Here is a 12,447-nt window from a genome sequence, read left to right as displayed (position 1 = left end):
TATTGCAGGGGGTTGCAGAGGGAGATACATCTCCGTTTCCTCTCTGTCAGCGATGGAGACCAGTTCTGGTTTACTCCTCGATTGTAATTCGTTAACTCTTTGTTTTTGGTTGTTCATAACTGCTAATATTGCAGTTACTGCACGGGCTGGTATTACTTGCGCCTCTTGCCCGTCGCATGTGCGAGTTACCCGCACGGATACACAGCTGGATCAGCGTGCCGTTCCAGGAGGCACCGGGAGTCCCCCGAAACGCACCGGACAAGAGAGGATACTTTATGGCCAAGGCAGTGGAGTATTTGCCCGGCAACCTGCTGTTGCTGGCGGTGATGGTGTGGATATAGTAGCTGCGTTTGAGAAGGCTTCTTCGGGAAACGGGCTCAACGGGATAGAGTCCTCTGAAGTGGAAAGTACAAATGAAAAACATAGCACGGGCAAACCCACAACACCGGGGTCCGACATGGAGAAGGTGGTGAAGAGTTGGGATGCAGCGATTTTTAGGGCCAAACGGAGCTGGCCAGAACCATTTGAATTTGCTGAAAGTGCGTGGAGCAGCCTGGGTGACCAAACGCACGGTGAATCGTCTGAGAGGAAGAAACCCTGGCCGCTTTTGGACGAGCAAAGGCGGAGGACCGAACCGCGGTGGAACAGGGATGATGGCAGCACCAAGCAAGAGGAGCCGAAAATGACGAGCAGCACTTTCGCTTTGACAGGAGATTCTGCCCACAACCACGCTGTCGTGTATTGGTCTGGACAAAACAGTAGCGTAAGTAGAATAGTAAATTCGACTTTTGCCTAGTTTGTAAACGCATCGCTGTGCTGTGTGTAAAATGTGCTCATGCTGGTGTGGATCTGTGGGTCTGTTGAATGCATGTGTCCGGGATTTGCTTCGTCTGTGTTTTCATTCCAATATTATAGAGCATAGTAGGCTGGTAACAGGTGCATTCAGCTGCGTGCCCGCTGTATCCAGGACTGGCATGGAATGGCACACAGTGAGTGTTGCGACAGTCCAGAATTGACTGTATAGCTATAGCTGCTCTAGCTGCGAAGTCCTGGAAACACATTGGGTGCGTCTCTCAAATGATCCTTATAAGGTGTTGATCCACCGTAAACTGTCACGCTGATAGCGAAGATAATGCGCCGCTACATTAAGTTTTGCACAAGACAGCTATAGCGTAGAGGACGACGTGAGGAAGTCGAGTCGCTTGTTGCCGTGCGCACACATGGGAGGTGTGTTGTAATATCATATTTTAAATATTATAATTGGTTATTTTTGTCGGGTTTTTTTGTGGGAGGAAAGTTAGGTTCTCCAGTTACAGCACATTTGCATAAAATGAAAAGCATGACCACGACATTTGATCTATCCCGTATCTGTGCTTTATCTGATTCGGTTTTGATTTTTGGAACCCAAATTCGTCAGCTTTCAATAATTCCACAGTTTGTCAGCCTGTTGAGGTGTAAGGAAAATAAGTGTGTGGCTAAGCCTATGAGAAAAAACACACAAAGTTCACCCAATTTTACCGAGAAAGCCTATTATGACCGTTGTACTTGCACACACGCTCCGAGGGGTGGTGTAGGCGTGGGTAGGCCTATTCTACGCTGGTCTGTGCATGTATGATTCATGTTATGCGGTTTTATTCCGTGCGTGCGTGCGTGTGTGTGTGTGTGTGTGTGTGTGTGTGTGTGTGTGTGTGTGTGTGTGTGTATGTGTGTGTGTGTGTGAGAGAGAGAGAGAGAGAGAGAGAGAGAGAGAGAGAGAGAGAGAGAGAGAGAGAGAGAGAGAGAGAGAGAGAGAGAGAGAGAATGTGTGAGCGCGCCCAGAGATGCGGCAAGTGCGCTCTTTCGCTCCCTGAGAATAGAGGAGGCAGTCTGGTTGGCCTCCGAGGGCAATTTGCGCCACGATGCGCCAAGCTCGTTGCCAATGCGCACTGTCCTCTTGATGGCGGGTTACAGGGGATCATGCCTGTAGTATTGATTGCATATCACGAAAGTGCTGCTGACACCGTTTTTTTTACCTACCCCACTTAAAACTAGTGAAACAATGATAACGAATCACCCCCTTTCTCACCCAGATTTGGCCTTGGGTTTGATTTGCAGATGAGGGTGCAGATATCGCTTCTGCTGACAATAGCAATTTACCTATGGCGCCGATCCAAAAGACGGTTATTTTGCTACCCAGAGTCTTATTCACAACCATCATCATAATCCCTCACACTTTATTTCCCTGGTGTCAGGATGTATGGTAGGCTATGTAAATCTGCACCTGGTTGCATACGGAATTGATTGAGAGAAGGAACGATGAAAAGGAAGCAAGTGTTTTGATCTTCATCTTGGTGCCTTCGCGCACGCACGCACGCACACACACACACACACACACACACACACACACACACACACACACACACACACACACACACACACACACACACACACACACACACACACACACACACACACACACCTGCTATAAACATAGATATTACAGGGAACTGTCCGTGGTGCTGAAGATGATTTTCTGATTTCCCTTCACAGCTCACAGTGTCTCTCTCCATATAAAGCAGAATAGGAGGATATTATCCTTCCCCCTCCCTGTGTTTTAAGCTCGTTGACACACACACGCGCACAGTAGATTGTTGGATTTTTTTTGTATTTTTTTTTTAATTCCTCTAATAAAATGGAAGCATCATGCAGCCCGGTGATGCGCTTAGATGAAACAAACGTATGGTGTACGCTCTCAGAGCCTGGAATAATTCTGGAACCTTGAATCTATTACAAATATACACACAAAGATGATCCTGAAGGCAGGATGCTCGCCCTGTCCTGAGAGCCGTTGGCCTTTTTTCTTTATTGTAATTTCGAGATTGTTGCAAGTGTCTGTTAGCCCAACAAATGAAATGTGTATACTACGTTGTGCTTAATCCATTTATTCGAAAAACGTTTTCATCCAACCCAGTTGACACAAATTTAAATGGCTGTACATAACACTTTGGGGTAGCTGGCTGCGTGACCATGTAAACAATGCAGTCGCTTGTCCTAATAAAATGTTCCACTCAGGGCATTAAATACTAATGCTACATTATTACAGCCTCTGTTTGCTGAGTTACGATGGACGATAGCGTGACGACGATTTACAAACGACAGCTCCCACAATTGGTCTGCATCTAGTTGTCTAGGCTACTATTTTAACTGGACTGCGCTTTCATCTGCGAAATGAGAAAACTACAATAGTATGTAGACGCTGACCATAGTGACTCCAAAAATAGAAAAGAAAAAAGTTTACTGGCCGTTTAGGACCACTCTCTTTCATTTAGCAGTTTTGGGGCCGTCTGTGCCAGTGACTGCAGCTCATTGAACTGACCCTGACCGTTAATGCTACCTGCCTCCTGTCTACAGTCAATGACTTAGTGGCCATTAACATTGTCGAGTCCCCTGCCAGCCAGACTGGGACTCGAACCCACGATCATCAGATTCGCGGTCGAGAGTGCAAACCATTGTCCCACGGCCAGACCAATTACGCTTGTCATAATTGGTATATTTGACTTCGATACTTACCTGAATTCAGTGAATGACGTCACAGTGTAAGTCAAGTGCCAACCGTTCGCTTTGGGCAGATGCCCTGTTGCCAGTTATGCACGTTATTTCCTTTTCTTTCTTTTTCCGTTTAAAGCTTTGAGGTTGTTTTTAAATTGTATTGTACACATTATTGTTTACATTAAATGTCCAAAAAGTTGAGAATGTATTTGTCTTGCTGTCATTTTTAGGCCTATATCACGGAAACCTTACATTTGGCAACATAGGGGTGTGTCTACTGTACATAGCCGCCTGCTTCATGCATTGCACACACACACACACACACACACACACACACACACACACACACACACACACACACACACACACACACACACACACACACACACACACACACACACACACACACACACACACACCCTCTTTCTCGTTGGTCTTTAGGAGCCCTGATTAGAACAAGGGAGAAAAAAATCCATCCAGGCAGCACAATATACCATCCCCTCCACTCAGCGCATAAAGCCTGTGGCCATCTCACGATCATTTACATGGCTAATTTGATTTTGTCACGAGCTATTTCCTCATATACTGTAGTGGCACGCTTTCCATTTTTGTCTCTTATCCTTTCTTTTTAGTTGTTTGTGGGGACAAGCCAACAGACAAATGTCCACATGCACAGTTCCTGTCAGACTAGATTAGACAAGTCAGCATGACCTTTTTTCCTCTTCCCCTCGTACACACACACACATACATTCACACACACACACACACACACACACACACACACACACACACACACACACACACACACACACACACACACACACACACACACACACACACACACACACACACACAATGTTGGCCTCTCTCACAGTCACAGATGTATTATTTATCCCTGGAGTAATGGCGAGTGTTAACGGTGTTTGTTTTAACAGGAGAGGTTTGGAGTGGAGAAAGGACACAAGAGGAAGAGGAATGTGGAGAGAGGAGAGGGTAGAGAGGGGTCAGGAGAAGAGATTAGAGGAGAGGAGGGATGAGGAGGTTAGAGGGGTTGAAGGGAGAGGAGCGGAGAGGATGGATGGGGATAAGAGGCAAAGAGAAGCAGAGGAGTCGAGGACTCTAATGAAGACTCATGTCAAAACGTTAGACTGATGGCACTGAAAAAACCATAAAAAACAGAAAATAGACATCCGGGTGACACCAGATTTGTCTTCCTTTTTTACCTCCTCCAAGGAGGTTATGTGATCACATGGGTTTGTGTGTGTGTGTTCGTTATCTGTAGCTTGTATGTATGTATGTTCGCTGCTATTTCACAGCCTGCCACAAGGTGTCCGGGTGAGCACTGAGCATAGAGGTAGATGGTAGAACAGACACGGATTGCCGTGAAAAGGGGGGCGGGTGTTATGTTCTACATCTATGACTGAGCCCCAGCGAATATTCCACACGGGTTTGCCTGTGCCGCTCTCAGCAAATTAAGTAACAGGGATAGTCTAGTTTGTCTGCTTAGCTTGATAATGCTGTCGAATTAGGCCTATTTGCCGTTGGCAAAAGTTCACAATGATGTTGCGCAGCGAGATGGACAATGACCCCACAGAATGTTTAGGTTCGCAATGCTGTCGAATTATTTGGGATAGCTCGCAATGCTGTCGAAAGAATTAGTCTGCCGTTGCCAAAATGTGGAATTTGTGACTGCGTAGTTCACAATGCTGGTTAAATTCATGACACCCCTTTGCTACATTTAAAGTTAACCCGAGTTGTTTACTAGATGGACAGAGACCAGACAGCCCGAGAGCATGATGCCCGTGGACAGATTAACAACTGTGAATAATTTTCAATGAGCTAAATGCGGGGAAGGAAATGCAGAGAGCGCCAAGACCGCAGTGGCCGGCAGGATGCCTATTCTCGTAGGCAAAAATAGGCCTAACAGTTCTGTTGTTTTAGTTGACAATGTTGACCAATGTTGGTCAAAATCATTAGACTACATTCCGTTCACTAATCTACAGTTCCATTCCAGCGTGATCACCAAGCTTTCTCAAAGCGGGATGACATTTACCTGTTAGGCTACACATATAGGTATGGGACTATGCTGTTAAAACTGCACTAGGCCTATAGGCTAATAAAACAACGGTTGTGATTCTGAGAGGGATGTATCACGTAAGGCCGACATGGTAATTATAAAATAGATAGATATAATTTGGTTACAACTTGACTATTTAATTATCTGAACACACTGATGGTGTGTATAAACCTGCATAAATGACACCACATCATTACACAAGTATATGTGTCTAAAAACAAACTGAACTTCCTTGGCGGAGGTCTGCACACTCTGGGTGCATTTCTAGTTGTTTATGATTTAGTCCTGCTCTGGTTGCCCCGCATTGTTACTTTAGAAGGACAGAGCGCGTTTGTCCTTTTTTCTAGAAGTATGAGGAGTGTTCGGGAGAGGAGAGGAGGAGAGAAAAGGAGAGAAGAGAAGCACTTGGTGAACATAAGGAGAGGAGAGGAGGGAAGGACGGAGGAGGGCATAAAATGGCACTCATAGGAAAAGGAGGAGATGAGAGGAGTATGACACACGTGAGGAGAAGAGAGGAGAGGAAGAGAGGAGTCTGAAGGATAGCCGAGAGAAGAAGTGTCTGATGCTCATAAGAAGAGGGGGGTTGAGAGGAGAGGTATAGGAGGAGGCGGTGAGAGGAGAGGGGTGGTGCAAGCAGGGCAATGCTGCCATACAAGGGCAAAGTGCAGCAACTACACTAACATTGAAACGGAAAAAAATGCCAGAGTGAACCTGATGAAGCAATAGCGAAACGCGTTGTTCAACAAATAAACTACCAGCAAAGATACCAGTGTGCGGTGATTCATCCTTCATTTACTTGGATTACTCTTACTGCACATCACCAGCACCTGGACAAGTGGTTGTGCACAGGGACGTTACTTTGAGGGAAAAAAATGCCTTCAAAATTTTGGTATTATAGTTACTGCAAATTTGACATAACAATACCTCTAAAATTGAACATGTATGGACCATAGGGCTTTGACACAAGATAAAAGAGATGTTATGAAGACCATTTTCAGTAAAACTCAACTTTGACAAAATATGTAGTTCCTGCACTTTGCTTTTGTATGCAGAATGGGGCAGCTCTCTTGCTGTGTTCTTGCAATAGTGCAGTGTAGGGCTGTAACGATACACTCAAATCCTGACTCAGTTCGTATCACAATTTCTGATCTACGGTTTAATACACCTCACGATTTCTGAAATGTATCTCATTTGAACCTTGGAAGCACTATCACATCAAATCATATGGTTGTGTCCTGAACTGAAGGATAACAAAACCAATATCGTTACAGCCCTAGTGCAGTGTAGTGGTGTGCTAACTGGACAGCATTTTGGTCTGCAGTGCCATCCAGAATGACCAGTGCAGAATGTTCCCCTGAATTACTGCCCATCTGCAGGCATGTGTGTGCCCATCTCTCCTCCTCTTCCCCTCTTCCTCTCTCATCCCTGTGGGCATGTGTTTGATGATTTCTCTCTCTCTCTGTCCCCCTATCCCTTCGTCTCTTTCTCTTTCTCTTTTCCCCCTCTCTGGCCCTCTATCCCTCTCTTTGTCGCTATCCCCATCCTCATGTCTTGTACCCCCCCCCATCTATCTTTCTCTCTCTCTCTCTCTTTCACTCTCTATGATATGTGCTCCCTTCTCTCTCTCTCTCTCTCTCTCTCTCTCTCTCTCTCTCTCTCTCTCTCTCTCTCTCTCTCTCTCTCTCTCGCATCTCTCTCTCTCTCTCTCTCTCTCTCTCTCTCTCTCTCTCCATCTCTCTCTCTCTCTCTCGCTCTCTCTCTCTGGACTTCTTGTCTGTGTCTGTGACATGTGTTCCTCTCTCTCTCTCTCTCTCTCTCTCTCTCTCTCTCTCTCTCTCTCTCTCTCTCTCTCTCTCTCTCTCTCTCTCTCTCCATCTCTCTCTCTCCTCTCTCTCTCTCTCTGGCCCTCTTGTCTGTGTATCTTTCTCCGCTGTCTCCTAAGCTGTCCTGGTTACCTGTGCTGCTCCCTTCTTTTCCTGGCTGGCTTTCTTCTCTTCTATGTGTCCACAGCTGTCCCGTGAGCTCAGCTTCATGGCTTTCTGACCTTTATCTTGTCATGTTTAAGCCCACTGGCCAGACTAGCCTACTTTCTTCCACTTTTTGTTCTTCCACTTTTGGTTTGATTTGGCCTGTTTTGCACTCGTCTATTCTACTCCCTTCTGCTCTCTACTCCTCTCTTTTTTCCTCACTTCTGTTCTGTTCTGATCTGTTCTCTCTTCTTCTCTTCTCTCCTCTCCTCTCCTCTCCTCTCTTCTCTTCTCTTCTCTTCTCTTCTCTTCTCTTCTCTTCTCTTCTCTTCTCTTCTCTTCTCTTCTCTTCTCTTCTCTTGCTCACATCTCTTCTCCCCTTCTCTTATTCAGCAATGTGTGTACCTTGCCTTCTCTCTCCATTTCGTTGAGGTTTTGTCTCTGGTTTTGTTGACTTGTGTGGGAAACTTGTAGAGTTCAGAGTTGCGTTTTGGAGTGCGCACACATCCATATAAAACAGGTGGCGAACTTACCTAAACACGATGAAACATGAAAAGAAAGAAGGTCCACACACTGTTGCTGCTCCCAGTTTATTCAACACAACATTTCGACCAGTCTGGTCTTCGTCAGGTATTTTCAAACTTGTAGAGGCAAACACTCAAACGGTAGGGACACATAGGAGCCGAAGCAAGTGAAGCAAAGAGAGGCGAAATCTAACCATCATCAGGTCGTCGCAGCGAATCAAATGGGATGGAACAGTTATGTTGTTTATTTGATTGGGCCGCGATGTTATACAAATTCGCTCCTCATTTGTATAACATTAAACTTTCTTTAACAATTTCGCTTCGCTTCGCTCCTGTTCGCTTGCTTTCGCTTGCCATTGCTTGCCTTCGCCTCTCTCATAGGAATGAATGGCAAAGGTCGCAAATTCGTGTGTATGTGTCCCTACCGTAATGATGTGTATCAAAGCTGTTCACCATGAGCCACATACAGTATCGGCGCGGCTGGCTGGCTGGCTTTTTGAGCGCAGATGGTATTATTATCACACATCCTATCTCCACATCCTGTTGACATCAGGCTGCATCTCAGTGTGTCTGCCTCGTGGGAATATTCCATATGTATGACTTGGGGAAAGGATGTATGAGTGTGAATGTGGGTGTGGAGGCACAGGTGTGTGTGTGCGTGTGTGTGTGTGTGTGTGTGTGTGTGTGTGTGTGTGTGTGTGTGTGTGTGTGTGTGTGTGTGTGTGTGTGTGTGTGTGTGTGTGTGTGTGCGTGTGTGCGTGTGCGTGTGCGTGTTTGTGTGTGTGCGTGTGTGTGTATGTGTGTGTGTGTGTGCGTGTGTGTGTGTGTGTGTGTGTGTGTGTGTGTGTTTGCACCCGTGTGTGTGTGTGTGTGTGTTTGCACCCGTGTGTGTGTGTGTGTGTGTGTGTGTGTGTGTGTGTGTGTGTGTGTGTGTGTGTTTACACACGTGTATGTGTGTGTGTGTGTGTGAGAGTCAGCGTGCTGTGCAAGTGTGTAGCGTTCCACCTGCTCGTATGGTACCTGATTGAATCCCAGGCTCGATCAATAGCATTTCCATGTTTTGATGTTTCTTTCATGAGGCTCTGTGGGGACAGGGCCAAAAGGCTTTGAAGTACAGTGTGCTCAATGAGAGTGAATCACAGCCTCATCATTTGCATAAGGGCCCCTGCCTGGTGGACGCAAAACTTCACAAAAATTCACACTGTGTGTGCGTGTGTGTGTGTCATATCACTCATCGGTCACCTCATTTACTCTAACAGCAAGGTGAGCACTATTGAAAGTATAGGTTTTGGAAGGTAGCAAACTATTTGGGGATCTAAGGGCATTTTCACACCTAGATCTCTTTAAGTGAACAGAACTCAGTCCTCTTTAAGTGGACCAAAAAGGGAACCGACAGCAAAATGACCCAGTTCTGTTGTTGTTCATATTGTGTATTACAAAAATAACTTGCTGGTCTTTCTGGTCCTGTTGGGCTTATGGTGTGTCTGTTTTTTTCATCACAACTGGTACTCTAGAGTCCTCCTTAACTGATTACACCAAGTCACAAGTGTAACTTGTCAGAACTCATAAGCGAACCGAACTGAGACCACGTCAACCAAGGTCTCAGTACAGTTCACTTCCAAGGAGTCTGGGTACACTTTGAGGCGTTCACATATGCACACAAAATGCTGAGTCACAGGTCTGAGTTCGCTTAAATGGCTGAAAGGGACCAGGTGTGAAAGGCCTTTAAGTCAAATCTCCCTGTTGCACCACGGATAGCGGCAACATTTCTCAGCATTGAAAGTGAAGTGAAAGCCCAACTGGGAAACTCCAACTCCCATTGTCATTGTGACACAGCACTCCACAGCACACAAGTGAACACAGCACACTGCACGCAACAAAACTGCATTTACGCCTCACCCATGCAAGGGCGGGCTGCCCCCAATGGCGCCATGACAGAGCAGTGCGGCAAGGCGGCACCATGCTTAGGGTACTACCTCAGTAATTACTCCCCCACCAACCTAGCGGGTTGGGAGTCGAACCGGCAACCTTTTGGGCTACAAGTCTGACACCCTAACCACTTACCTATTGGTATTTGCTGTCTCCTCTGAGTAGCATTCACAGATAACAGCACTGCTCAGCATTGTTACTCTTCTGAGGATGATTCAGCACTATGGATAGTGCCGTAGGCCTAATTCAGACTAAAGCAGGGCGGAACAGCAGTGAGCAGTGTGTTCTTCTCTGCCTTTCACAATGACAGCATCAGAGTGCGTGGCGAGTCCGTTCAAAATCCCCTCACAGCCAAAGCTAGTTCGCTGCTTTGCCATTAATTTGAATGGGACACCGCCGGTCGCTACTGTCCAAAATCCGCTCGATTTTCCAAATGCGGCGCAGAGCGGTTGGTGTGGAAGGACAGATCTTTTTCCATGTATTTTCGCCACCGCCGGTAAAAATCGATTCCGTCCCGCGGCGCTTCACCTCGCTTTTGTGAATTAGGCCTTAGTTCAAGAGGAACTGGAAAAGCAATGGATGAGACATTGATTCTTTTTTTTAATGTATTTTTTATGGGCTTTTTCGCCTTTATTTCGGATAGGACAGTGAAAAGTGACAGGAAGCGAATGTGGGGGAGGGATGGCAAATGACCCAGACCGGATTTGAACCCTGGGTGCAACCCTTGGGCATGCAAGGCCAAATGTGGGGGACTTAGCGCGCTGCGCCACAGCGCCCACGCGAGACACATGGATTTTATACAAGAAATTAGTCATTGTAACTTCCTGGGGTTGTTGAGGGTCTAGGCATACTTGAATCTACGATCAAACAAAGCCCTATGCTGTAACTTTTAGGCTTGATGTTTGAATTTTGAGGAAAAACAAACTTTTTATTTCAGGTCAAGCAGACGCCACATGCACCTTTAAGCAGACCTGAACCTGTTCACGTTTGGCACCCATAGCACCACATTAAGATGGTGTGTCTACTCTCTGTAGTTGGACAAGTGACCTGTTGGTGGAATGGACAGTGTGCGGGATTTCTTTACATTTGTATCTCTATGTATACAGTATAGAATCTCTGGTAGCACCACAGACAGTTCTTCGAAGGAGCCTCTGGGGATCATCAGGACCTTGGTCAGCGCCCCTTGTTTAGAGTTGGTAGTCACAGTCGCTGCAGAGAAGTTTTCTTCACCTTGGTCAGCACTCTTGCAGAGGGTTGGATGTTGGTTTTTGAATCGTCTATGGGGGATGCACTGTACCTCACTTAAGTGGTAGAAGTTGAGAAAACTCAATTTATTATTCATTGCTTTTAAAGAGAACATGCCGCAAAAAACCTTCTAACACACACACGCACGCGCATACCCACACACGTACGCACGCGCACACACACACACCCACGCACGCACGCACGCACGCACGCACGCACGCACGCACGCACGCACGCACGCACGCACGCACGCACGCACGCACGCACGCACGCACGCACGCACGCACGCACACACACACACACGTTAATGGGGAACATACCAGGAACAACTTCACAGACTCTCTTCCCCATGCCGTGTGGATGCTGCAATTGCCTGTGGGGAGAGTTACCACCTGCTGCGTCAAATGCTCCTCCATGAATGCTGCTGGACATTGTGTTGCTCTCATGTACACTTACAAGGCTAGGACACTTCACTTTGAGAAGTACCCACAGTCACCACTGAGAAGTTTTCTTGACTTTGGTCAGCACTCTTGCAGAGGGTTGGACGTTGTTTTTTTCATTGTCTTTAGGGGATTCACTGCACCTTACTTTAGTGGTAGAGATGAAGATACGCCAAACAACATCTAACACATCATGCGCATACACACACACACACGCACGCGCGCACGCACACACACACACACACACACACACACACACACACACACACACACACACACACACACACGCGCACGCACACACGCACGCACGCACGCACGCACGCACGCACGCACGCACGCACGCACACACACACACACACACACACGTTAATGGGGAACACACCAGGAACAACTTCACAGACTCTCTTCCCCATGCCGTGTGGATGCTGCAATTGCCTGTGGGGAGAGTTACCACCTGCTGCGTCAAATGCTCCTCCATGAATGCTGCTGGACATTGTGTTGCTCTCATGTGCACTTACAAGGCTAGGACACTTCACTTTGAGAAGTGCCCACAGTCACCACTGAGAAGTTTTCTTGACCTTGGTCAGCACTCTTGCAGAGGGTTGGACGTTGGTTTTTGTATTGTCTTTAGGGGATTCACTGCACCTTACTTTAGTGGTAGAGATGAAGATACGCCAAACAACATCTAACACATCATGCGCATACACACACACACACGCATGCGCGCACGCACACAC

General features: G+C 46.7%; 1 protein-coding gene across 1 annotated transcript in view; it reads left to right on the top strand.

Moving 5' to 3' along the window:
- The first annotated feature begins 457 nt into the window (after positions 1 to 457).
- Positions 458 to 12,447, top strand: part of LOC134456950 (VPS10 domain-containing receptor SorCS3-like) — a 243,702-nt gene continuing 231,712 nt past the window's right edge. Inside the window, exon 1 of the mRNA XM_063208628.1 lies at positions 458 to 763. Coding sequence (XP_063064698.1) covers positions 458 to 763 — 306 coding nt within the window. The remainder of the gene's footprint in view (positions 764 to 12,447) is intronic.

The sequence above is a fragment of the Engraulis encrasicolus genome, chromosome 1 (assembly GCF_034702125.1).
Source record: "Engraulis encrasicolus isolate BLACKSEA-1 chromosome 1, IST_EnEncr_1.0, whole genome shotgun sequence".
In the NCBI taxonomy this organism is placed as follows: domain Eukaryota; kingdom Metazoa; phylum Chordata; class Actinopteri; order Clupeiformes; family Engraulidae; genus Engraulis; species Engraulis encrasicolus.
This window is presented reverse-complemented; position numbering and strand designations above follow the sequence as displayed.